We start from the raw sequence: 27,649 nt of genomic DNA, 5'->3' as shown, positions 1-27,649 counted from the left end.
AGCCACAGCTTGGACACAGTGATATCTCTCATTCCCTGCCTTCAACAGGAATTTCTATGGTGGGCACAGGCATGTCACCTCAACAAGGGTCAGCCTTTCACCTTGCCCCCAACCAGGCAAACTATCACAACAGATGCTTCAGACTATGCCTGGGGGGCACACATGGCAGGGCAGTGCATTCAAGGCCTATGGACTGCAGAACAAAGAAAGCTGCACATAAATCAAAAAGAGATGCTAGCTGTACAGAAAGCTCTGGCAACCTTCAAGGATCTACTACATCCAGGACAACTGGCAATAAAGACGGACAACACCACAGTAATGTGGTACATAAACAAACAAGGGGGCACACATTCCTACCCTCTTTGCAGGCAAGCAATGATCTTATGGAACACAGCTCTGGCTTACCAAGTCCAGTTACAAGCTCAATTCCTGCCAGGACAGAAAAACACATTGGCAGGCGACCTAAGCAGAAACATCAAGGATCCCCACGAGTGGAAGCTAGACCCACAAATATTTACAATGATAACTCAAAAATGGGGCCTACCAAATATAGACCTGTTTGCCAGTCCTCAAAACTACCAACTGACAAAATTTTGTACAAGGACATTCCACCATCAAGCTTGGAAAGTGGACGCTCTCTCCTTCAGTTGGAAAAACCTGACAGCATATGCCTTTCCTCCATTACCTCTTCTCACAAAGGTTCTTTTGAAGGTCAAAAAGGAGAAACCTCGACTGATTCTCATAGCCCCAGACTGGCCACACCAGCACTGGTACCCACTACTGAAGAATATGGCTCACAGCCCACCATGGATATTGCCTCAAATACCTCATTTGCTCACGCAGCAAAACAAACAGATTCTACACAGCCAGCTAAAAACCTTAAACCTGGCTGCATGGCAAATCTTCTAAACATCCAACCAGCCCCTCTATCACAAGCAGTTCTGGATGTTATTCTGGAAGCCAGGAGGCCAAACACCAGGAAGGCTTACTCGGACAAATGGAAAAGGTTTTCTGCCTGGAACCAAGCTAAAGGACAAGACACAACTCAGCCTCATATGCCTCACATTCTGCGGTACTTAGCAGAGATGTTGCACAAAGGACTTTCCTTCTCCTCAATTAAAATCCATGCTTCAGCTATTTCAGCTCACTACGACACAAATCCACCTTTATTTTCACATCCTCTTCTAAAGCAGTTCCTCAGAGGGGCAAAAAACATTAGACCACCTAGAAGAGCTCCTACACCAACATGGGACCTCAACTTTGTTCTGGAGAAACTAACGTTACCTCCCTTTGAACCAGCTTTCTCTGCAGACCTTCAGTTCCTATCTTGGAAGACTGCCCTGCTCTTGGCAATAACTTCTGCTAGGAGAGTCTCAGAATTACAGGCACTAATGGCAGTGAACCTTTCCTCATTTTCCATCAAGACAGAGTTTCTCTATGAACTAATCCTTCCTTCATGCCTAAGGTGGTTTCCAGTGTAGCTTTAAATCAAACCATCCATCTACCCACTTTCTTCCCCAATCCACAGAACAAAGGTGAGAGACTCTTACATTCCTTGGACATTCACAGGCAGCTTCGTTACTACTTGGATAAAACTAAAGCTTTCAGAAAAACTGACCAGCTCTTTGTATCCTATGCTACAGCTTCTCAAGGGAGGGCTATATCCAAACAAACCATTTCTAAATGGATAGGCCATTGCATAGGGTTCTGTTATACCCATCATGGGAAACCAGTTCCTCCTACCATTAGATCCCACTCTACCAGGGCAACAGCTACCTCTACAGCCTTTCTCAGAGGGGTTCCTACCAAGGAAATTTTAGAAGCTGCAACTTGGAGTTTAGTACACACCTTCACCAAACACTATCACTTACCTCTTTATTCTAAGTCCAGGGCGGGCTTCGCCACTGCAGTTCTGCAGGGCCTCATTGCCTCCACTAACCCTCTATGATTCCTCCACCCTACCTTAGCTTTGGGACTCAACCCAAGTGTGATGACTGCAGCAGGGTAACACGATGAACATAGTACAGTTTTGTACCTACCATAAATGTAGATGTTCGAGTGTTCACCCTGCTGCAGTCCAGGTTACCCTCCCTCCAACCTCTCTGATCTTCTAGCTAAATCTCTGCTATGCCTTACTGATGTATTTGCTTATAGCTGTAGGGATTTTGTGTTTGTGCAGTGTTCACACCATTTGGTACTAATTTTGAGCACCTTTTTGGGGGCACCTGACATCTGGGGCAAGAAAAACTGAAGACAATGGCGTCGGTTGCAGTATATGTACCCCTGGCGCTCTGACTTCAGGGAGGAGGTGACAGCAACTGACGTTGGACCAAGACTTTGGAAATCCGGCCGACTGCGGGACCGCCTAACAACAGGATAACCCAAGTGTGATGACTGCAGCAGGGTGAACACCTGAACATCTACATTTATGGTAAGTACAAAACTGTACTTTCCTAGTATTGTGGTCTCATCTCAGTAGAAAGCTTCTTTTTTTGCAGCATCCTCAATAGCTTCCTCATCCTTTTGGGCTGCCTCAGCTGGATATTCATTCCCTTCACTTGTCTGCAAGGTTTCTCCACTTCCAGTGATGGCCAGGGGCTAGTCGCTCCCTCCTGAGATGATCAGTCTAAAAACTGCCTCTCAAAGACCTTTCAGAAAGAAAATTTACAAAAGTAAATGGAAAAAGTTCTGTGTTCTGGATACTCATTCTCAGCTTCTGTATCATAAGTGCTTACCCTTTTAACAGATTTATTTAAAAAAAAAAAAGAGCCAATTACTCCTCGATAAAAATGCATCTGGCAGCAATATCATCCTTTCATCTGTGATTTTCTTCTTTCCTGGCATCTCATAGGGTATGCAATGCATTTTTAAAAGGTATTTTTCACCCTGCCCCCCTTGGGATTTGAATTTTGTGCTAGAGAGCTCGGTTAAGCCTGCATTTAAGCCAGCAAATTCCATTAAGATTAAATTTCTGACCTGGAAGACTACCCTTCTGATAGCCATTACCTCTGCAAAGTAAGTTTCATATCTTCATGCTCCACTTTCTAAATTCCCTTATCTGATATTTTATCCAGACAGAGACACACTAAGAACAAATCCTACATTTATGCCAAAAGTGGCCACTCCAACTAATCTAAATCAGTCCATACATTTACTGGTATTACTTCCAAATTATCCTAACAAAGGAGAATACGAGTTGTACAGCTTAAATGTACACAACTTACCTAGGGATTTTGAAAGAACACCAACACTTGTGTTAAGAACTGCTGTAAAAAAGCCCTGTTTCTGCAATGCAGTAGTTTGTAATTCAGAGACACATTAGCTGCAATGAGGAAAGAACTCATCATCAGCTAATTTGCATGCCTCTGTGTTGACGTTAACTGCACTGAGTGCATGCAGTAGTTAACAGTGCAGTGGCCACATAGTCTTAACACATGTACACCCCTCACTTACTTTCTCACACACAATATACACACACGTATGCACGCACACACTCGCAAGCACACACACGCGCACACCCATATTCCAAACGTGTCCCTGTGTTGTCAGAATGACCCTGATGTCTCCTTTTTTTGCCCCAGTAAATCATGCATGATTTCAGTCAGTCATTAATGACAGATTAGAGTTTCACAGTTCATTTCCTTCAGTAAATCCATGGTAGTGTAAAACCTGTTAAACTAGGAACTTTTTATGAGGCATAATTAAAATCTGACACTGATTTTATCCTGTTTTATCCTGAGGTTGAGAAATATGCCTACTGCTCCCTGTTCTGCCCCCTCACACATCAATCTGTTGCGGGCATAAAATAATGCCCAAGATCCTCAATATATGTTAAAAAAACAGCTGCTGCAGTAACTTATCAGTTAGTGCAGCAGGTTAATGATGAGGTTTACTGTGGCAAGGGTGCAGGGTTTGAATCCTTTTACTCTCCTCCGTGTATTTGCCTTTTTACTAACTGTTATTTATTAGTTTGTTTATTTAGTTATATATTTATTTTGGCATACCTGGTAGCTAGTGGTGGTGCAGAGGACTAATATCCTCTGTGAAAGGGTTGGGGGGGGTGGAATCTCTTTTTATGTTTTTAAGGCACTCTACTTAACAGTATCCCTTGTTTCTAATCATTCCCTACACTATGTTTATTTATTTTTAATTAAATGTTTTTAAGACATGCTATTTAGAGTATCCCTCATGTCTCTGTCTGTATTATGTGTTAGTGCCATTATGGCATGATAAGGTTATCTTTGATGTTTAGTGTACCCCCGACCCTTGTCTGTAGGTATATCCCTTGTGTCTAGTGTTCTCCCCTGACCCAAAGTTGCAGGCTTTGTTCATTAGTCTAGGAGTGTGTGGAAGTATGACCACCACTCAGACCTAGGCCCCTCTCCCACAAATGCACACACACACACACACACACACACACACACACACACACACACACACACACACACACATACACACACACACACACACACACACACACACACACACACACACACACACACACACGCACACACGCACACACACACACACACACACACACACACACACACACACACACACACACACACACTCCTCTCCATCCAATGGCATTCGTGCACATGGTCACCCATTCATCATGTGCACGTGCACATACACACCTCACCTAAACCCTTACTAACCCCGTTATTGTTAACTTCCTGGCAGATGCAGCCCCTCACATACAAACACTCACACACCCCATAACACTAACTAACCACTAGGTTCTCCAGTACTTAACTCTACTGTGATTGATGAACATGACCTCTTGGCTGTGTTCATTACCACAAGTGGCCTTGAGCAGTCATGTTACATTGCACAGCTGAGTGTAAATGTCTTACCTCAGGCAGTTCTGGGAGAGAACTGTTGGCTAATTTGCATATACCTCTCCCCCAAACTGCATCATTAGCATTTAGCATGGCTGTGGAGACAGTTGTTATTGGCTGACTCAATGTAACTATGGCATTGTGTGTGTTTTCAGGGCTGGCCCCAGTGGCATGGGATGGGACCCATATATTCCATGCTATATAGGAAGAATAAAGCTCAAGTCATCTGGGAAAAGGTCTCTTGGTGGGAGACTTCTTAAGAGATTATCAGTCATCCATTTACTGCACTTATATAAAATATGTAAAAAAAAAAAAAAAAAATACAACCTTACTTCAGATGTTTTGATTTACAACCTGCTTTTGTATATAAATGTGTTGCAAATGTAGGATTAAAGTGTGTTGTCTTGGTTTTTATTTACACTAAATTGGGTAAAAAGAAAAACACCATCCCCGGGATGCAATAACGCCTACACTAAGTGTACACCGTTCTCAGTGAACAGGCAATACAGGCATAACTCACACCTCCTTCCTTCTAATTTTAGTTTTCCTACTGAGTTTCTTGCAGCTTTAAATATCAACAGGGATACATAAGTGTAGACTAGATGTACACTTAGTGTTTTTTTTTTCCGAGTGACTAGAAAGCACAAAAAATGTAGTAGGGATGTTCTTGAATACATATTGTGTGCACTTAGTGTCGGCGTTATTAAATCTGTCTCTAGTTAATTCAGCTGGGACAGAGGTCCTTTCATAGGAGGGATACGTTTTGTTTTTTTTACTTGTTTTTGTGTTTGTTTGTTTGTTTATCTTGAATATATTCTCTCATTTGATACGCTCAGTGACTGTATAACTTGGAAATAAGTTGTGTGTTTTATGTAATACTACTACTATTACTAATGATTGATTTATTTAAAGATGTTTGTGTGTCATAGCTTAAGATGCATACATATAATACATTTTCCTTCTTAGTCCTTTTGATTTTCCTTTGTTCATATTTTGTAACATTATAAGTGCTATTATTTTTATTTTAAATCTCATTAATGTGTTCTTTGTATTTCATAGGTTCATAGGTGTTTACTAGGCTAACGACCACAAGGGTCTTTTTAAGCCTAGCCATGCATCCCAAATCTCTGGTGAGATACCCTTGCTAAGTGTAAGCATGTTTCCCCAACAAAAAGTAGAATTAGGTGACATTTTCATATGTACAGTGTTGTATCACATTGCCGGCATAATCCCTGTCAAACTAAAGTAAGTTATTTATAATATTTTCATATTTCTGTGCTGCTATGATTATTATTATTAGCAGTAGTAATAGTAGTATTATGTGTCCTGCTTTCAGTTGCACAGAGGACAAGCTTTAATTCCCTTTGAAATGCATTGCATTCCCTTCAGGAAGTAAACTGTTTCCCACACCAAGTGGTGCAGTATCTGCAATGAAATATATGTATCACTGTGGTTTCTGAATACTTCTAAAGAAATGCCTGTCCTGCTTAATTGAAACAAACGGAATCATGTGCAAGACATTTTTATTTAGTTGTCATTTAACATCCACTTGTCAAAAACATGGACTGTTTAAGCATTAAAGGATTCATTTACTTTTAATCAAACACATTTTTTGTGTTAACAAAGAATGTGCTCTTTCCACTCCGCACACGCTTCCAGTGGCTCAAATCTTAGTGCAGTGTAGTGAGACAAGCATTGCACAGTACTTGTTAAATTCAGAGCACTATCTGTTCTGACAAATGTATGAAAAATAGTTCGCTTTAAACAATGGCATTGTTTTTTTAAAAAGGTAAGTCATTTTGTAAAGTAACACCATTGTATTGCAGCAATACAACATAGCAGAGTCATGAATAAAGGGGGGGTTCACTAGAGAGGGCATGAGAGTGCACCTCATGACTATACACCCCCCATCCCCCTCAACTGTGATTAAAATGTGAATTACCCACTCCCTGCCATGGTATACTGACTAGTCATAAAGCCTATTTGCCTTTATTTCCATTAACGGGTATTAGATGGAGTTACCCTACCAGTGGAAGAAGACTGAATCCATGAACATCATTTGCTCAAAGTTTAACATGCTCAGGATTGGAGCTCCTCCACAGGAAATATGTACTGCAGAGGCTCCAAACCACAGTGCCAGCAGAAAAACAGTTCCAGAGAAACACTCAAAAGCTGAAAGAAATGTTTGATTTTAGCACTTTTGTTTTAATAAGTACAAAACTTCTTCAGATAAAACAGTACAAAATCCAAGCCAGTTAAAAAGGAAGCTTATATAACATCCTAAGTCACATATGAACCAGGCCCTCCTTCACTCATAGAAATTTAAAGCTATATACCCCTATTAAAAGTCTTCACTTAATCTCTTAAATAACATAATGTCCCATGGTTGTTATTGCTGCACAACAAGAAATTCAAAGAAATCCATTTAGGAAACTGAATATAAAAATGGACTATTGAAAGGGAAGCAACATTTTAAATGTTATCTGTTTAGAGCATTAAGTTTTAATAAACAACCAATGGAGATGTGACCATTAAGTCTGGGCCAGCTGTTGGCATGCAAATCAAGTTGCCAAAATAGCTCATGTTTTTCTAAATACAGCTGCCACGGACCTCTAAGTTCATCTTGTGTGACTTTGTCAATGATCACAAATTTAAAAGAATGACCTGGAGCATCACCAACATGTTTTGCTAATGCATTTGTTCTCTTATTGATTCTAATGTCATTTACTTTAACTTACTTTTGGTTTTACCAATGTAAAATGCTAAACAATTTTGGCATAGATCAGCATATACTACGCCACTAGTAAGACAATCAAATTAACCTTTTAATTTAAAAGTGTAGTTGCCTATCTTGAATTTTTCACATATTGTAATACATTTACAAGATAGAACAGAAGCAACATTTTGCCATTTTACAGTTCTTTTTGGGAAGAAATTGCCAGTACCAACACGTTCCATGTTTTTTCTTTGAATTCCTTGTTGTACAACAGTAAAAATTAAGTGAAGACTTTTAATAGCGGTATATAGCTTTAAATTTCTATGAGTGAAAGAGGGTTTGATTCTTATGTGACTCAGGATGTTATATGAGCTTCCTTTTTAACTGGTATGGATTTTTCACTGTTTTATCTGAAGAAGTTTTGTTCTTATTAAAGCGAAAGTACTAAAATCAAATGTTTCTTTCAGCTTCTGAGTGTTTCTCTGGAATTGTTTTTCTGCTGGAACTTTAGTTTGGAGCCTCTGCAGAATATATTTTTTCTTGGTTTGTTTTCTTTATGTTGGAGTCTCCTTCTTAAGAAATCACTGTCAAGTGAGTTGGTTTGACAGTGATGACTTTTTTGGGGGTGATTTTCCCCTTCTTTGAGCTGGTGTGACCATGGAGTTGGTATATATAGATGTATGTAAGTTGGGGCTTGTGTGAACTTGACCGACCTGCAAGCACTTAAATGTAATTTTTTGGCTGTCTTCATCCCCTTATAATGAAAGCATTAGATGCAGTATTAAATTTGTATTACATCTGTGTATCCATTTTGTTGTCACTGTTACAAGTGTTAAACACTGTTTTAATAGGTGTTTCATGTTTTATTATGGGAATGGCAACTGAAAGGAGAAGTGATATATATTTTTTCATTAGCTGTGTTCCTGCACTGCTTTTCCAGCCTAAGCTGTTTCTAAAATGGATAGACAAAGACGTGTTACTTATCAATACAAAAATATAAAATGAAACTGCAGTTTTTCTATGACTGGCCTAAACATTTGTCTCATTTTGTACACTATGAGGTGCTGTGAATTTACTAACTGCTTTAAACTTTTTTTGTGACAAATTGCTGCCTTTAATGGTATATTGCTGGCTGACTTCTTTTAAACACTGAGCCCTATGCCATTCAGATTCAGATGAATGTGGTTACAAAGACTGGATATTATATGTTGTCAGTCTTCTGTCTGCTGGGGCATCTGTTCTCCATTTTCTGTATCGCAATACAATGTATTTGGATTTTAGGATAAAAAAACTTTCCAGATACACCAAGTCCCTTGTTTTTTTTTTTTTTTTTTTTTTTTTACATACCGCCTGCCTAGTTAAACTCTTGAAATACAAAATCAATATGGGTGTTGGCAGTATTTTTTTCTTTCTTTCTTTATTACATTTTTCTTTACTAAAGCTAGTTCATTTCTTTGTGAAGAACAGCCATAACCTGGCTTTGTAATTTTAATGAAACATATTCAAGGGTGGGACTGCTGAATGACCTGAAGCTTGGTCACTAACATCTCAGACGATACCTGTCCTGTCTCCTGCTGACGCACTGTGGCATGTGCAAGCACATTCACTACCATAAGCTGTTTTTCTACCAAACTGCTGAAACACTAAATGAATTTTAACATATCCATGCATACTGCTGAAAGAAGGACTCAACCTATCAAGTCTAAAACTTTGTAGATTCAGTAATATCATATCATACCACACACTGTGTTCACCCATTCAATTAAGCAAACACTTCTGACATCCAACCATAAATCTGTAGAGAGTGTCTTCTCCCTTTTCTATCTTTCCACACTGTATTCTCTGTTATGCTGTTTTTCATGCCTTATATACTCTTATTGTATCTCCCCTTTCTGGTCTCATTTCAGGTACACAGCTGATCATTTCCTTACACACGTTAGCCTATCTGTGCTCCTGCTCTGCTAGCGTCATGTCTCTCCCTCTCTGTGATTTCTAGATTTACGTACAGTACTCCAGATATGGCCTAATCAACATCCTGTATAACGGCATAATTACTTCCTTATCACTGGAATCCAGCTCCTTTCTTAATATATCCCTACATTCTGATCTCTGGAATCCAGCTCCTTTCTTAATATATCCCTACATTCTGATCTCTGGAATCCAGCTCCTTTCTTAATATATCCCTACATTCTGTTTTTTATAGACACTGCCTTCATGCATTGTATCTGATGACACTTAGCTTCAGAAAGTGAAACATGGATCACTTTCTTTGTCTGTAATAAGAACCTTAACCCTTCCGTATTCATTTTATACCTTATGGATTACTGCATGTCATGTGTACTGCTTTGTATTTACTGTCACTGAATCATAGCTGTCGCAAGCAGCTTATCTCGCTAACCTTCCTGAATCTGCCTTCAGACTAATTCCACTGTTATTCTGAGTAACACCCAGTTTGACATCAGCTACAGATAGACTGCTGCTGTTCTTCACTCCCACACAGATGTCAAATGCATAATCTTTTTTTTTTCCCTTAACAGCTTATCTCTATTCTCCCTTGGCCATCAAGACAGGTCATATTTAGCTCAGTTGTGTGTTTGATCTCTTTCTCTCTCTCTCTCTATCTTTCTCTTCCTGAGAAACTAGGGAGGTGAGAGCTGGATACTAGGCCACTGTACAGTGCAGTGCAGTGCAGTAAGGGCTTTTGACTTCTAAATTTTCATCTTCTTTGTAATAATTGTCAGGTGGTCCAACAAAAGAAAGCCTGCTATGCTAGCTTGATGGTGTATATGTGTGTGCTGTTTTGATGGTGTGTATTCATGTATCCATGTGCACGAGTCAAGTTGTACTACATTGCTTTGTGTATTATGACAAACTCCCAAATTCTGTTCCCTGTTTTGCTGCACTCTACTTAAACCCCGTGAGGTGGAAACAGGCCCAAACTGCTTCCTTCCTCCAGGAGGCATAAGCCAACATTAGCCACTCCAGCTCTGCTGGCTGACTGGCTACTTATGTTTCAGATCACTAGTTATATCCATTTTGCTGGAGATCCCTTCATAGTTCGATCCAGAGCTGGATCACGGTTAAATGGGGCATTAGGCAGGGTAATGGATTACCCCCCACCCCACCCCCCGGCCATGCCAGTATCCTACTACTTGGCTGTTCCTAATCAATTACCATAAAATACTTTTTAGATCTGTCAGTGTGCATACTTTCTTTTTTTACTTCTACAATGATCACAGAAATGTGCATTTAATTTAAAACTGTTAATTAAAATTTTACAGCAAAAGCACAGACAGCCATTTGCTAAACAAAATAAAACAATTTCACACTGAAAACAGACTTTGCATGAGCAATGGTATCTTCCATTGAAACTCTCATTTCTTGAAAATGCATCTGGCAACCCATTAAACTGCAAGATGCTGACCAAAGAATAACAAGCCACTACATGGTCATAAGAAATGGCACTTTATACTTCACAACTTTAAAAACAATTAAAATGACTAAGCGCTTTCGCCCACATTTCTTTTAGGCATTATCAGAGTCTAACATACATAGTAAGACAAGCAGCATTTGTAGGAAATGTATACACACGTAACTTCCTGCCCATTACATTTTGTTCACAAGGAAACTGCAGTTAAAACAATGTAGTATAAAGAACATTGCCCCATCAGAGAACGTTAATTCCTAAATGTTGGTCTTTGTAACCTAATAATAACCACAAGAAATTAAAATAAAAAAAATATATAGATATATGAGAAATAAAAAATGTATAGTCGTTTCAACCAGAAAAAAATAATGAAAATGTTGTAACAATATAAAAAGTTATTATACAACAACATTAATATTCAATGAGTATTAATATTAAATGAGCCATCGTTGTGTAATATTTAAATATGTTTTCCTCTTTGCTTTAAAATACTTGAGACTGAGATATTATCATTAATTCCTGGCTTTACCCTAGCATTGAGTTTCAGTTGCCATTCTGTTTCTTTCACTTGTAAGCCCAAATCAGGGTCACCTCCTCTCATGTCAACAACAACTCTATCAACAATGAAAAATATAAACTTTTTAAAGTTTATACAATCAGTACTGTGCATATATATAGAGCACTGTTCAGTTTACCATTTCTTTGATGTCCCTGTTATGCTCAATAATTTTGTCATGTAGCCGTCTAGCGGTCTTGCCCACATAAAACGCAGGGCATGAGGCACACGTAGCAACATAAACAACAAGTTTTGTTTTGCAATTGCCAATGGCCTGGGCATTGTAAATTTCTACCATATGTCTCAATTTCTACATAGGGACCATCACTGGTAAATCTACATTTACTACATGCAACACATTTGTGCATTCTAGAAACATAACTGTTGTTAATTCTGTTTTTTTCTAAAATTTCTTTAATGTTTCTTTCTTTACTATACACTATCTCAGGTTTAATCCCTAGTTTACTTTTTAATGCATTGTTAAATACACCTTCCCAAATCTTATACATTTTCGTCATCAACTGTGGGGCATCTTGACTAAATTGCACTATCATAACATCTTTGAAATTTTTTTGTTGGCTAGTCATTCCACCACTTGTGCCTCCTTTCAAAATAGGACTAAACCTAATGGCACGATTTTTAATCACTCCATTTCTTATTGGCAATAACAGTCGGGTTGGCTAACTCCTCTCTTTGAGCATACCTATAAGGGTGAACATCTCTTCCATAAATTTCACATCATTACTGACTAGTCTTGAGAGTTTGACCATCTGCCCCTTTACTACGCTTCTCTGCTGATGGTACAGATGGCAACTGTCAAAGTGGAGAAGCATATTCGAGTATGCCATTTTTCTAAAAATACTCAGACAGTTCACCTGTAATGGCATCTTTACTTAATAGACTGTCCAAATATTCCATTTCATTACCCTGAGCTCTATGTGTGAACTTTAAAAACTGAGTGGTATCAATCAAATAGTCTATAAATTCACCAACTTCTTCCTGCTTACCTGTCCATAGGATCAACATATCAAAAACTTATACTAGGTTAGAATCTTGGACATGAAGGGAGAAGAAAATACATTTCTCCTTTCCCATTCAGCTAAAACCAGGTTGGCAAAAACTGGGGCACATTTCGCACCCATTGCCACTCCTGATTTTTGCCTGAAATATTCACGTTCAAAACACAAGTAATTATTTCTGAGAACCATCTCCAACATATCCACTAAAAGATTCACTCTAGTTTGGTTCATATGGCCACTCTGCACTAAACAGTGCGAAAAGTATTCTAGGCCAATATCATGAGGTATTACGGAAAAGAGATTCACCACATCAATAGTAACAAATAAATATTCTTGTTCCAATTTCATTACTCTGAACTGCTCAAGGCCATGTTATTCTCTGGTCAGTAGTTGGTGAACAAGACGTGGTGAAAGTGGTTTTTGGAAACTGCAAGATGTGCTGGGACTCAGCTAAACAGTATATAGCAAAGCAGTAATTAGTAGCTATGTGAAGGGCACGGGAATTCAACAGAAGTGTGCAATGCTTTTTCTTACAACTTGGCACAACCAACCGGGTGTAAGTATTTATTATAAAAGCTATGCATTTATTTTTTTCAAAATGTTTGGTGATTAGGCAGAGATAAAAAATTATTGGTATTTTTGTGTGGAGAAGAGGAGTAGACTTTGTGGAGGAAGATGATGGAGTTTTTAAATTGTGGTGGAACTGTGTTTGTATGAAGGGATGAAGTGAATACATCAGCGACTGTTCTGGAGATTATTGTTTCCATATTGAGGAGGGAGAGGTTAACTGCATATGACTTGAGAAATTAGCATTTTTTAGGATTTTATAGGGTTAATGGATTGTTTAGAAGAAAATGATCGTAAGGAATAGCAGGATTGTTTGGAACAAATTGCTGCTCTTACGGTGGATTATTTTACAGGAATTTGTGGGGTTTGCTGGTATTATGATACACTTTGGGCTACTGAGCTCATTAGAGAGAGAGAGAGAGAGAGATGAAGTCCTTGGATTTATTTGCTAAAAGTTAATGTATTGATATAAAGTATGAATATTTGTAGTATCTTTACTGGTTCTCTGAGAGTTTTGGTGGAGATGTTGTATAAGTCTGCTTATTGTGAAACCTGCATTGCTGTGTGTCCTGTATAAATAAAGGAGATTTAGGAAGGTGTCATGAGACTGTTTTTATGGCTTTCCAAGTGTGACATGCTTTATTGTTGATTTTATCTGCTGTTTCACTTTTGAATATATCCATTGGTAACTTGTGATTCTTTTTATGGTTGATGGGTAGTCTATCCATTAGGATTTGATGCATAAAGAATTGGAGTAATTGCATGTGGTGCTTTGGTTTTCTTTTCTGGTATGAAGTAGATGTGCATAGGCATGACCAGTAATGACAAAAATGAGGTGATGGGGAGGTCAATCTCCCAAAGCTTTTTTTACTGTTGTATTAGTCACATATATACAGATATATACAAATATTTCAAGCACAGGTATTATACAGCCCTTCTAGCTTGCCAATATACCATAACATTTGCTCCCATAATATTTATCCAAGCTGTCCTTAAATATCTAAGCTAGTGCTTGCTTTAATTTAGTTTGGCAGTCTGTTCCATGCATTAGTTACTCTGTCAGAGAACCAATTAGTACACTTCTCATTCCTGTAGAATCTTCTACGTAGGTTGTCTGTTGGTTTTCTACTACGTTTTTGATAATCCCCAAACATTCCCAGAGGTAGGTGTCTCTAAATGTCCTATATACCTGAATATGATTTCTTCTTAGAGACTAAGAGACACTCTACAAGTTTAGTAGAGTGGAGTATTTTGTCTTGAGTTTAGTGCTGTGTTAGGTGGTCCATGATCCTCGGTGGGATTTACAGCCACAGCATTTCTTGGTTCTGGTGTTAGGTGATGGGAAATGAATTAACATGTTTTATCTTGGGTATGCATTGGTTATCTTTGTTATATAATTTGGTGATTTTTTTTTCTGATTCTGAGAATGACCTAGAGTGCACTCTGACTGACATGACCTTATTTTTTTAAGGTAATATAGGTAGGATAGGGTATAGTGGCCACTTGTGAGTTTGGGCATATTAACTGCTAGCTTGCATTATTCATGTATATTTGTTGTAAGAAGGTCTGTTAAGGAGTTGTTTCCTGTAAAGTTTGATCTTGTTGGTGTGGTAACTAGCTGGGTTAAGGTATTTACAAAAATCAACTAAGTCACTCCCTTGTGCTTGAGTATCAAGAAAATTGTGTTAAAATATCCAAGAATTATTATGTTGGCCTTTGGACTCATGAGAGGTGATTGGGGGAGGCAACAACTCTGCTTGGAAATTTGTATGTCCTACTGTAAGTAGATGGACCACTAACCATTTCTGGAAGTTTATATTAGATGTATTGCTAGCAACTAGGTAGATTTGTATTTTGTAGATTTTTATTTTGATTAGTAACATTGCCCTTCCTCTGATTTTACTGCCTGCTTGACTGTTCCAGACTATGGCATTTCTGTTTTAGGAAGGCAGAAGGGCATATACTTTGTTTAAGCTATGCTTCTACTATACTCTGGATGTCAGGGTTAATGTCATAGATCTAGGCTTCATGAGAGTTTTATTTGTTATTAATGCTCCTTGCATTAAGGTTAGCAGATTGTTTTGCTTTTGTTTGGTGTAGTGGTTGGTGGTATAGATAGGCATGGCTGTTCATTGTTTACAAGGTTTGTTGAGCATTTGGCTGGGGTAACAGAGATGGGTTTAACTAGACTGGGTGAATGTTTGTCTGAAGTGGTTTGCATGTTGCTGATTGATCCACTGTTACAGCGTTTAAAGCTACTGCATTAGACATTATTGGATCCCACTGGTATATTTTAGTTTCTCATGTTCACTGCTGTACTGTTACTACATTGAAACTATTGCTCTATAGTAACTGCATCTGGAGCAATTGGGTTAGACTGCATGTTGCACGTTGCTGGGCCTATTTCGGTATAAAACAAACAGACCTATTATTTTATCATCTGATTGTGCTTGATCTCACTTTTGAGCTTTGTTGCTGTTGTATTGCTGCTATGAAGACTGAAGCTATTGTTGCCAGTTAATGCACTTGAATCTGTTGAGTTAGACTGTGTTAAATATGCTGCTTGATACTACTTGTCCTGTTATTGCATACTGCTGTTACTTTTTCTTGCAGTTGTGAGTAGTCCAAACACTAGTAGTTATTTCCCTATAGTCTGCAAGTCATCGTATTGAGTCACATCTCGGACTCTAGTATCCTTTAGTCACATTCCATATTATCCAGTCTGTTCTCTTCTTTCCGAGACCAACAGTAATGTATCTCATTTTCTCATGCCTTTTTGGCTGTACTGGCCACTATGCAATCTCGGTCAGCTCTTGCCTGTTCTTCAGCCATCCAGACAGCACTAGGTATTTTGGGTCAGTGCAGCAACCACGTAATGCTTGCTACGTTACAATAATTCAGTAATTCAATATGTGAGAGTATTCGATGAATTTGGAGGCTACCCTTTTACTTCAAAATGCATTCAGTAAACACAAGAGACACACACACACACACACACACACACACACACACACACACACACCACTGAGCATTTCCATTATATCAACTTATACTGTGTGGGTAAGAGAACACGGTCATAGCTCTCAACCTCTTAGCACAAAACATTTGGACAAAGCCAAAGATAATGGGAGACAAAGTCTCAGAAATATGGACATATTTGAAATTTTGCTCTTATAAACTTACGAAGTTGCTAGAATAAAATGCCTTGTGTTACCATGCATTTTCCTGAATGATATGAAATCCGAAACAGACAATTATCATTATTTAGTGAATTTATTCCTCACTGATTTGCCACAAAAAAATCCAGAAAATCACAAATTTTATAAGGCTCATATCAAAAATATGATGCAAAAATCTGGACTTTTTGCGAAAATCTGTAAAGCTGAGAGGTGTGCACATTGTCTAACCCTAGTAGAATAAGGACTACAAATTAGTTCACACAGCAAGACCCCCCAGCTTCACCCCACATATTTATTTACTATTTATTTATTTGCAGTTTGTTAGGCAAGTGAGCTAGTCTGTTGACCCTTTTCAGTCAGGACACAGATACATTAGAAACAAACGCCTGCAAATGTAGTAACAGCACAGTTTTTCATTAAATGGGTAAATTTAAATGCAAATTATTTAAAATGGCAATACAAAGTTAAAGAGGATAAATATTATAACTATACTGTATTATAAATATACCTTAAATTGTAACTAAGAAAATTGAAAACAATGAATTTAATACAAACGTAAATTAGATGTTGCTATATGCAAATTAAAATATACAGATATATACCCACAAGCATTTATTGATCCAGCATAAAGTGGTAAATGCTTAAAATTTATGATAATCAAAGTAAGAGGTAGGCATTGTATTGCAGTAGCCAGTATCCCAAAAGTAGTTGCACTTTGCTTCGTTGTGTAAATGTTGACTTAACAAAACTTTAAAGGTTTGTAATGTTTTGTTACTTCTAACATAGTTTGGGAGGTTGTTCCAAACTGCAGGTCCTAATCTGGAACAGGCTTTTTCACCAGTGGCATTTTTGAACTTGGGTCTAATTAGTGTGTTGTTTTGGCTTCTTGGAGAGTAGTTTCTCTGACTAGTGGTAGTCTTTTAAGAAGGGGATAGTAAGCAGTGAGGATAATTTTGCAAATGAGTGGAGCATAGAAGAAAGGTTGCCACGTTGATAATGGGTAGCTTTTTGACTTAACAGGTCACAGTGATGCATATTTATCTCTGATAGAACAAAACAGAGCAATTTGTTTTCAGTGGTTTGTAATATATGTGTTTTTTGAGTTGAATACAAACATTGAAGAGGTATAACATATTCCAGTTTTGGTTCATATATTCCGCCGAGGGCCACTTACATTTACTAGCCCATAGTTTGTGGCTTACGCCACCCCCCCTTTAGTATGGGATGCCACCCATTTATTATTTTGTTGTCTGTTGAGCTGTGCCTCTGAGGTAATCCTACACTGAGGTATATCCTGCATCCATCATCCATTGGTCAAGATTTCTCTTGAACAAGGCCGTGCTCTGCGCCTCATATATATGCCGATTTTTTTCATTCAAGTCTTCTTTTTTGTGTGGAATCCCATCCTCCATTTATCCCTATTAATAGCCGTGTGTCGGTTTAAAGTCTCCGCCCTTGTGGCTCTGATGGAGATAGAGATTTTTCTGATATATTCATTTCATCAATCTTGGTTTGACATGGCCTTGTATGTGGAGCATCCTGTCCAATGTGAGGCAGCCTGATGACTGAATAGAGCTGTTCTTCTTTCAGGGAGCAGTCGGGCAGCATAGGACAGATGTTTTTGTTTGAGACCCCTTTTTTGTTTTGACTGCCTCTCTCCAGCTGCCTGAAGTGAGTCGGTCAGGCATGGTACATGGGCATTGTGCTCTCAATCAATATCTCGATGAGTGATGATGATGAGTATAGGGAGATATGACCCTGATCTAGATGAGAATCCCTTCATGATAAGGTGGGGGCAATAGAAGGTCTTCCTAACTACTTTTAGCGCTATGGGTGTCGAATGATGACAGACTATCATCCTGGGGGTCCCCAGGTCTAACTTCTTCTTCTTATGCTCAGTGATTGCCACCCTATTTATAGCTAGGGGTAACCTTGTTTTTCGAAAGGTAATGACTATATTTTTTTGGCATTAACTTTAGGCCATGGCTCTGGCACCAGTTATCCCGTTTCTGTGAGACCCTTCTGAAGGATATCTGCTATTCTGCAAACTTTGTCGCTCCCATAACCCTTCCAGTGTTGCCTTTTTTGTTTTTTGCTTAAGTAGAAAAAAGTTGCGCCAAAAAAGAGCTGCCCCAGGACTGAGCCCTGTGGTACACCACTTGTGGTGAGCTTAAGCCAGCAACTCTGATGACCCAACTCTGACACTCAACCTGTTCCCCAACAGCCAGTTTGCAACCCATCTCTTGATGTTTAAGCTGTTAAGTTTTCAATGATTTAGTTTGGGGATGAGTGGGGTATGAGCCTGAGAGTGGGGTATTGTATCGAGATGGACTGCCTTTCCCTCATCAAGGCAATCATGACTTTTTGAAAGTCATCAATGGCTTTGGCAGATCGTTTCAAAAAGTCAGCCAAAAGCCAAAGGCATGATCCAACTGGGATCTGCAAAAAGTCTGCAAATATGGTGGTCTAATTTCTCATCCTCCATTGCTTTCTCCAGGCTTTTTTAGCTAATGGGTCAAGCTAATGGGCGGTAATTTCCAGGGCTGCGCTAGGCAGGTGGGACCTTTGTGAAGTGGGACCACAGTTGCACCAGCCCCTCCTCCAGAGGTAGTCCAGAGGTAAGAAAATGATTGTCTAGCTGTCCTGGCTTAATAATTCATTGAGATTTCGTGGAGCACACAGAGCACACAGCCATCAGTCCCATGGGATGATGATTTTGTTTTTTTTGCTTTGAGAGCAGTTCACTTTGGGGGGAGATGGGGGTTTGGGCGCTGCGGGCTGGTATGGATATCTCCTTGGGGGGGGGAGGGGAGAGCACTGAACAGCCAGCCCAGGTATGTGGCAATGTCTGTAGGATCAGTAATCTTCACATCATTTTGAACTAGTTTTGGTAGTAGAACACTTTTGGCTATGGCATTAAATATGGATCCAGCAGAGTTTAATTTCATGACAGACTCTTTAGTTTAACAGTGATAGCAGTGATGTGGAAATGGGCTATGTAATCTGCTAGAGGGCATAATTGGGAATCAGTTGTTACTGTAAGTGTAGTTTCTTTCTCATGCCTCAGTCAGTACCCCTGACAGAGGAGATTGCCAGCACAAACACCACACCACCCACATCACATAGTCAAGCAGAGCACACACCCACGTATACAGAGGTCCTCAGTATAAATTTAACTAAACAGCAGAGACCTCCAAATCACACTCACAGACATTCCACACACAACACCAAACCACATCACAGACAGCACAGACAACACACCAGTTCTCACAAACACAGCCCATAAGACAGAACAGTAAACTCATACAGCCCATAAGACACAACTTTAAATCAAATATGCTAGTCATTGGCGACTCAATTGTGAGACACACCAATGTCCTCCTTGCCAGGCTCGACAAGGAGAAGATCATGATCAGTTGTCTGTCAGGTGCCAGAATCCAACACATCATGCACGCACTTAGGTCTCTCTACAACCGGTACAAGTATGACTGTCATTGTTCATGTTGGTGTAAATGACTTCAGACGTACCTCCCTGGACTATATGAAGAGACAGGATTGAGCTGTTAGAGTATGTGCCCCAGGCAGGTATGATCCTAGCCCTAAGCAGCATCCTACCTTCACCAAGAATGATACCACAATACCAACAAAAAATAATTGACTTAGTTTCTGGTGTCATTCCAAGGAGATCCAGCATTGGTCTGCCTAGGATGCCATGGTTGATAGGCCTCAATGCTATACAAGAGATGGCCTTCATTTGTCACCCCCTGTGATCCAGGATTCTGGCCAAGACTCTTGCCTCCCCCATTGTGCCTTTATTTAGGTAATGTCCCACAGATAAATCTTCCAACATAAAAGATCTGTCAAAAAACAAACTGAAAGTCATGCTGCTTAATGCTAGGAGCCTTAACCTGAAATTGCACTACCTGGAGGCTCTCCTAGCACTGGAAGACGCTGACATCTGTGCAGACACGGAAACTTCGTTCGAGGCTGCAGAGAGCACCCCTGCCTTACCAGGCTATACCTCACTCCACAAATTCTGACCCCAAAATGAGGTGAGGAAGACTAAGGGTGGTGGAGTTTCTATTTTCATTAAAGGCAAGCACACCTCCAGACTGGTTTGCCAGCATGATGCACTGGAACTTCTCCAGGTGCAATTGACAATTGGTAAGACACTCATCCAAGTTGTAGCCAGCTATAGACCCCCCTCCATGACTCAGGACACCCAATACCTAGACTTGAGTCCATCAAGGTACCCCCTAACACTCTGATCCTTGGTGACTTCAACTACCCCACCATAAACTGGGTGAACTATTCCTGCTCTAATGCACTCACCCAATGATTCCTTGACTTCATCAGTTCTAACGCACTAGACCAGCTTGTCTCATCCCCCACAAGGGGAGATAGCATTCTAGACTTGGTTCTCACCAACATGGGTGACCGCTGTACCATCCCCATTGTAAGTTCTTCCCTGGTGAGATCAGACCATCGGTCTGTCTCATTCAAAGTGTCTATCCTGTCCAACCCACCCCCCAGCGTAACCAAGCAAAAAAAACTCAAAAACTGACTATAACCTTCTAAGGAACATTATCAGTAGCTTCACACCACTGCCCCCCTCAGAGGATGCAGACAAATATGATGAACAGTATGCCAGTGCAGTATATATGCACCTGTACAACTGCATGGACTCAGCCATACCCAACAGAACTAAAACCTGCTCCTCAAGAAAACACAAACCTGTGTGGTAGACATCCTCTATCAACAGGCTTTACAACAAAAGGAAGAAACTGTTGTCCAAGGGTAAAAAGGCACAAATTCCTAATTGGAAAAACTCCCTCCTTAGCCTCAACAAGCAAATTAGATCACTAGTGAAAACTTCTAAAGCCAATTATGAATTGAAACTAGCCTCCGAAACAAGTGCTAACCACAAAGCCTTTTCAGTTACATCAGAAACCTCCATGGCAAAGCCCAGGTTTGTTCCGAATTAGTTCTTAATGGTACCACTTACACTGATCCTGTTGACTTAGCCAGCCTGCTAGCAGACAGGTTCAGTGCAAACTTCTCCACACAAAGCCCCATTCAACATTCCTGATACTTGCCCCGCACCTCACATCTTCATAGATCTTGTTAAAGGCCCTATCCAAGGCAAAGAACACAGCTTCCTTGGGATCTGATAGTATCCCAGGCTGTATTCTGCAACATCTCCAACAAGAACTAGTCTCACCATTGAGCACCCTATTCAACCATAGCCTAAGTACAGGCTTCATTCCAGCAGAGTGGAGAACTGCCATTGCCATCCTTTTGCACAAAGGTGGTGCCACTACTGACCCTGGAAACTATCGCCCTATTATCTTGACAATTCTGATCTGTAAAGCCATGGAGCATATTATTATGGACCTCATAAACAAGGGCGTAGGCAATCTCCAAGCACTTGACCTCACCCAGTTCAGATTTGTCAAGGGCAGATCTTGTCTGTTGAACCTGGTTGACTTTTTTGAGACTGTCACCAAGGCAGTGGATGAGGGAAAGTCAGTACATACAGCTTACCTTGACTTGGCCAAAGCCTTTGACTCAATCCCCAACTTGGGCATCATCAAAAAGCTAACAGAACTTGGCATAAATCCCCATCTCATTAGGTGGGTGGCCAACTGGCTCACTGATAGGACCCACAAGGTCAAAATAGGTGCCACTACCTCCGACAGCAGACCTTTCACTAGTGGTGTCCCCCAGGGATCTGTCCTGGGACCCGTATTTTTTGGCATCTACTTCTCAGAGGTCTGGGGAAAGACAAATGGCCTGTGGCTGACCAAGTTTGCGGACGATTGTAAGTTGGGTGCTGTCATTCTCCAAATGATAACATACTTCAGGAGGGTCTCACAGCAACAAATGACTGGTGCCAAAGTCATGGCCTTAAGTTAAATGCAAAAAAAGTATCATACCATTCAGCAAAAACATGGCCCCTACTGATTACCACATTAGCTGCAACCCCCTAAGCACACAACCTGTGGTGAGAGACTTGTATACACAAGTTGACAACAATCTCATATTTGACCATCATGTAGCAACAGTGGTCAGAAAAGCCTTTTACTTGGTTCATCTCTTAAGTAAAGGGATTGCATCCAGAAAAAAAGTTATTACCTCTCTGTACTCCTCCCTCATTAGGCCAATAATTGACTACAATGCCCTGTTTGGTATGTACCTCTCCAAACACCTGCACAAACTGGAAAGGCCACAGAAATACCTCACAAAGAGAATCCATGGCCTCCAACACCTCTCCTATGTGGACAGGCTCAAATCACTATCACTTTACTCTGGTGTCATACTGATTGCTCAGAGGTGATCTGTGTATAGCCTACAAGGCAATCGCAGACCCTACTCTACTAGAGATGCTCCATATCCATAAGTCTAACATGTCGCTTAGTACCCAATTAAAAGGCTTAAATCTAATATGTGACATTAACAAAACCTGCTGGAGAGACAGGTTTGTCTCCCAAAGGCTACTCTGTCTCTGGAATAGACTCCCCATACACGTCAAACAAAGTACGTCGCTGACCCTCTTCAAGCACAACCTTGAGTGGATGGGCAATCACAAATTTGTCCCAGGGGTTCCAGCTCTGTCCCTCATTGACAGGGGTGACAGGTTTTGATTGAGGTTTCTCTTTTGGGGATAAACTCTTGGCTAGGCTTGTAAGGGCCCCAGAGCCATTAGCCTAGTAATCTCCTATGATCTCTTATGATTTTCTATGGTTAGGAGAAAGGGGAGGAGTTAGTGATGCCCATTTGTGGGGGGGGGGGTAGTGATGCCCATTTGTGGGGGGGGGGTTAGTGATGCCCATTTGTGGGGGGAGTTAGTGATGCCCATTTGTGGGGGGAGTTAGTGATGCCCATTTGTGGGGGGAGTTAGTGATGCCCATTTGTGGAGGAAAGTAGGAAATTGTTATATTGCTTAGGGACATCAAAGTTTAGGATGCCTTTAATGTCTATCTTGTTAGTAGAAACAATGAGATGTCTGGTTAGGAATTTTATTTATTACTAAAATAGTTTTGGCTTTGCTGAGAAGTAAATAGTCCGTTTCTCAGGTAGAGGGCTTTTGCACTGCTGGCCACTGTTTTTTGCTGCTATTCTAAGCTCTAGAAATGTTTGGTAGAACTGTGAGTTATTGGGATTGGATTTTCATGCACTTCAGAAGATGTCTCTTTGCTTAAATGTTTTGCTTAATGTTGGCAATTAGCCAAGGGCATTTCTGTACCCTTGGAAGTCTGCATGCAATTGGAAAAAGATTCTTGAATTACTAGACAGAGTTATTACGAAGTATGACATAGTACTCTGTGTCATTTGGGAGTACAGTGGAGACCAGTCAACGAGAACTAAGTTTGGAGAGGACGTTTATGTGGGAACCATCTTCCAGTAATTATTTCTGGGGAAGGGGCTTTTTTTCGTTTTAAAGTGCCAGTAAGGTAAGACTGGGCAGTGGTTGTTGATGGAATTGGGCTGGAGGTTAATATAGCTGTATCTAGTCTTTGTTACTTACATGAGGTCAGGAGTGTAGTGATTAACACTTTATAGGTTTGTCCTGGTTGGTTCTTGCACTATCAGACTATGAGTATGTAGCATCCTGATAAGGTGAGGTATATCTGCTCCTAATGTATTAATTCTGTAATCTCCTAATATAAGACATTTTTTGTCAAAGCCCCCAGGAAACACACTAAGAAGAGTCTGTTGTAAAATTGCTTAATATAGGGGTATATAAGGACCCCCCCTTAGAGGAGATGAGTGTCTCTCCTCAGATAGATATGAACTGATATCTAGTTAGGGCATCTGTCATCTGAGGCATTCAAAGACCCAAGTTGTTTGTTTTGTTTTTTTTTTTTTTTTTTGAATATGGTAAGAGTTGGATATTGTTATATAAGAATCACTGTACTGACACCATTTCTACTGCCTGATCTATTATCTCTGAGGATGCAGTATTTGTGAGATGTAAAGTAAGAGTTGCAGAAGTCATCGTTTGACCATGTTTCTTAGATGGGAATAATGTAGGCCTTTTCCAGAGAGTGCTAGTTTTCTAGTAAGATGCATTTGTTATTAATGCTGCTTGTACTGATGGAGGCATTTTAATGACTTATTTTGCTGAAGGAGGAAGAAAGGTTAGTTTGGACTGTATGGTCTGGGTTAAGATGAATATCCTGGGAGGGAGCTAATTTTTGAATGGGGTAAGTAATTTGAAGATAACTTCTTTGAGTCTGTCTATTGGAGTGGCTGGATTTTGCATTAGATAATTATGAATAATGTATTGTCCTTTGGTCATGTATTTTAAACAGTTTTAAGTGGCCATTATTGTGATTGGTTGAATTAATCTGAAAATGGTTGTGTGTGTGGCTCTGACTCACCTTGAGCAGGACGTGTCTCAGAGCCGAAGTGTCAGCATCGTATCTGAGGGAATGACTTTGACTATGAAGCCTTCAGGCATCACTCCCTCTCAGGGCGTCAGAGCTGGACAGCTTTGCTCTGACTCCTCCTTTGGAGCCGAGAGTCGGGGAGGGCCCTGGTTTGTCTGATCTGAGAGTTTCAGCTCTGGTCAGATTGGCCTGGGCTTCTTCTGGTCCCTCTGCCTTCAAGGTGGTGGAGAGGGTCTTCTGTTGCCCAAGAGCTGTCTCAACTCTTAACTCTTCAGATTCAATCCCTGTTCCCACTTGGGATCCTGTTTCTAAGCCTCTTCATCCTATAGCACAAGCAGAGCCAGCCTGTAAGAGCTTCCGGACAGTTCCAGTTAGGGAACCCCCCTACCTCTTCTGATACCTCTCCAGGGCACCCTACTGAAGATGTCCCCCTGAAAGAGGTTGTGTAAAAGGAGGCACTTAGATTCCCCTCAGGAATCTTTGACAGAACACACTGATTTTGATGAAGGGGAAGGGTCCCCTAGATCTCAACCAGAAGACGTCTCCTTCAGACACATTCTAGAAATCCTACGCCAAAAAGGTGGTTAGTCTTCCCAAACATACCTCTTAGCACAAGAAATCTGGACAAAGCCCGACATAATGGGAGGGAAACAACCCAAATAACAGAACAGGATTTGTGTTAGCAAACATTTTCTGAAGGATATGAAGTCTGAAATTCAAATGCCTGACATTATTTAGTGACTTTAATCTTTATATCATCCCAGTGATTTGTCAAAAAACATAGTTTTTGTTAGGAATAGAACAAAAATCTGAGGCAAATATCTGTACAGTTATTATTAAGGTCATGTTGCTAACGGTACTTTATCTCTCACTCTCTTTCTGTCTCTCTGTTCAGGTAACAGCACTCCTTTACAAGATTGGGATTGCAGTCAGAGCAGGAGAGAGCACTTCATCTCTGGAAGGAGAACTTCTTGAGAAGCTTGGGATGTTCGAAGAGGTAAGGAACCATGTTTTAGTAATTGTTGTACTGTGTACAAATGGCACTGCTGATTTGTACCTTTGAGATGATGGGAATGAGTGTCAGATTAATTCAGTGACAAGATCTCTTAGCCCCTCCATCTCCAGCCTCTGAGTTACCATTCTGATTTTGAGTCACCGTGAAGAGTTTGCAGGTTCCTGCTATGTCTGCATTGGTTTTCTCAATTTTTCCCCAATACAAAACATGTTGTACAGGCAGTCCCCGAGTTAAGGATGAGATCTGTTTTTTAGTCTGTCCTTAAGTCAAATTTATATGCAAGTCGAAACACATACATGGAACATTCTATCATACTGTACTGCAATACAATACAGTACAGTAGAACGTTTCATACAAAAAAAAAATATTTTAAACTTGCCTCTTTTTAAGCTTCACTTCACACTTCTGTACTACAGGTATCGCTCACGAATGTTTTCCACTCTTCTGAAGTTTCAAACCTCTGCCAGACCTCCTACTGTCATCTAGACCCTAGTAAGCTGCAATGCCATTTGCCCATTTACTGTACAGTACAGTAACTGCTTCAGTAATGTGCACTGTACAAGCCAGCAGTCTTGACCAATCAGATCACCAACACAGAGAACTCTTAACCAAACTCTTAACCAATTGGATCCCTTGTTCTCCATGAAGACAGAAATAACTGCTCTGACAAGACATGCGAGCAACTTCACAAATGGGGAAAAGGAAAGTACAACAGAATTCTTCATTTTAAGGTGTGATTTGAGAAACTTTAAAGATTTTTATTTATTTTCAAATTATTTCCAAAATTGGAGCAGCCTGTTCTTATCTATGGGTTGTCTGTAAGTCAGATGTCTGTAACTCAGGGACTGCCTGTACTCAGGGCTGGTGTTACAATTTTGGGGGCCGCCCCCAGATGCTTTCAGTCTAATATCACTCTTCACTTCCAGCCCTTCTAAGCCACTTATAGTTTATGCAGCAAAGCTTTAGTGGCAGTATGCTGATATAGACCTGTAGCAACAATGCTATTACAACTGGGCCTGTATATGACACAATTTTGGCCCATTTCACAGATGAACATTGACAGTGACTGACATTTAGCTGGAGTGATGATGCATTGCAACAACCCTAGGTACAGGGCTAGCGTATGGTGAAATGTGCCCTAGTCAAAGAGCTGCATGCCCCTATCCCCCACTACTTACTGTTTCAACCCCTTCACAAATCCTCCGGTGCTACTCCCTGTTTTCTACCCATTCTGGATTCCCCACACCATGCAAATCACTTTTTTTTCTACCTTTCTCTAATTTTGCTTTACTCTTCAGCTTTTTCAAGAAGCCATAGCCTTCTTTATGGTTTAAAGTGTATTTTATTTTACTGTTGTATACAACCAGTGATGGCTTTCACAATAATTGTGATTAAGAAAAGAAATTCAGTGCTGTTTTTCAAGTTTACTTTTCCTTCCTTTCTTTCAACGCATTCACCTGTCTAAGATAGCATAGTAAAAATTATGTAGGAAATAAATTAACTAAGCCAGGGTCCTGCTTGCCCATATGTCATAGGATTATAGATGTTTTGAGGTGCATTTTAGAGGATTTTCACAACCTTTTGACCTTGGGGTGGCCTGATCAAAAATCACATGAAAAAAAAATTCAGTCTTATTTTTTTCATTCAGGGAAAATACAAGTAGTGTCCAAGGTTTAATGTTCAAAGTTTACAGAATAGTAGCTCACAATAAACTGACAAGACAAATGGTTGAGAGATGCACAAATCCTATCTGGGAATGCTGTGTGCCTCCTTATCCCCCCTCAAAAGAAGACACCAGTCACTATCTGTGCATCCCCCTGGTGTTAAGATTAAGATGAAAGCAGAGATTCCAAGGCCAACAGGTGACTGCTGTCATACATATACATAGCATGCCTCCATACTCCTCACCTGCCCCCAAAGGCAGTCACCTGTATAC

The 27,649-nt window shown here is 40.1% G+C and overlaps 1 protein-coding gene across 1 annotated transcript in view; it reads left to right on the top strand.

Moving 5' to 3' along the window:
* GSTO1 (glutathione S-transferase omega 1) overlaps positions 1–27,649 on the top strand; it is a 561,581-nt gene that overhangs the window by 249,008 nt on the left and 284,924 nt on the right. The window contains exon 4 of the mRNA XM_044055949.1: positions 25,594–25,695. Within this exon, the coding sequence (XP_043911884.1) occupies positions 25,594–25,695 (102 nt within the window). The remainder of the gene's footprint in view (positions 1–25,593; positions 25,696–27,649) is intronic.

Source organism: Protopterus annectens, chromosome 14.part0 (assembly GCF_019279795.1).
Source record: "Protopterus annectens isolate FY-2018-M chromosome 14.part0, PAN1.0, whole genome shotgun sequence".
NCBI lineage: Eukaryota > Metazoa > Chordata > Ceratodontiformes > Protopteridae > Protopterus > Protopterus annectens.
This window is presented reverse-complemented; position numbering and strand designations above follow the sequence as displayed.